Source organism: Cibotium barometz, chromosome 64 (assembly GCF_041138505.1).
Source record: "Cibotium barometz isolate CiBa-2024 chromosome 64, ASM4113850v1, whole genome shotgun sequence".
Taxonomy (NCBI): domain Eukaryota; kingdom Viridiplantae; phylum Streptophyta; class Polypodiopsida; order Cyatheales; family Cibotiaceae; genus Cibotium; species Cibotium barometz.
Genome location: NC_141109.1, coordinates 25,027,419 through 25,028,376, shown reverse-complemented (window position 1 = coordinate 25,028,376; position 958 = coordinate 25,027,419). Strand labels below are relative to the sequence as shown.

Here is a 958-nt window from a genome sequence, read left to right as displayed (position 1 = left end):
GCTTGAAGTCTATTTGAGACACTATTGTTATGACACCCAATCTTCATGGGACAAATGGCTACACTTAGCTGAATTTTGCCATAACAATACCTATCACATGAGTATTGGTATGTCTCCATTTGAAGCCATGTATGGGTATAAGGTGCATGTATCTTCCATTGCATTCAATGAGGAAAAAATGAACCCTCAAGCTAAAGAGGAGATTGAGAAGATGTGTGCAATAATACAAAGGTGCAAGGATAACATGGCGAAGGCACAAAACCAAATGAAACAATATGTCGATGAATCGAGGAAGCACGTGGAGTTCAAGGAAGGGGATTATGTGTTCTTAAGAATTCCTAAGTCAAGGTATGCTTCTTTGAATGGAGACACCAACACAAAGCTTGCTCATCGATTTTATGGACCATACAAGGTGTTGAGAAGGATCGGTGAAGTATCCTATCAATTGTTGTTACCTTCTACCACAAGGATCCACGATGTGTTTCATGTGTCACATTTGAAGAAGTATGTGGGCCATCAATTGGAAGTAATTGATGAATTGCCTCCAATTGATGAAGAGGGAATGATTCAATATGTGGCGGAGAAGGTGATTGGAATGAGGGAAAGACACCTTCATCATAGGTCCATTGTTGAGTACCTTGTGAAGTGGAGAGGCTTGCCCAATGAAGAAGCTTCTTGGCAGTCCGAAGGTTTCATGAAAGACCATCTGGAGCTTCTACAAGCAATGAATCAAATTGGATAAAGTATACAACTCTTGGTATTTTTGGACAGCTATTTGCATGGATTTGGATAATGATATGAAGGATGACATTGCTGTAAATTTATTGTATGGACAGCCATGGTCATTGGTATACTTCACTACTAATCAATTGGTATTTGCATGGATTGGATGATGATATGAAGGATGATATGAAGGATGACATTGCTGTAAATTTATTGTATGGACAGCCATGGTCAT

The 958-nt window shown here is 39.2% G+C and overlaps 1 protein-coding gene across 1 annotated transcript; it reads left to right on the top strand.

The window, feature by feature from the left end:
- The first annotated feature begins 244 nt into the window (after nucleotides 1-244).
- Nucleotides 245-742, top strand: LOC147603456 (uncharacterized). The gene has a single exon (XM_086796962.1). The coding sequence runs from the start codon at nucleotides 245-247 to the stop codon at nucleotides 740-742; it is 498 nt and encodes a 165-aa protein (XP_086653088.1).
- Nucleotides 743-958: the final 216 nt, after the last annotated feature.

Coding starts and splice junctions, on each gene's coding strand:
- LOC147603456 (XM_086796962.1), top strand. CDS start 245: ATGGCGAAGGCACAAAACCAAATGAAACAATATGTCGATGAATCGAGG.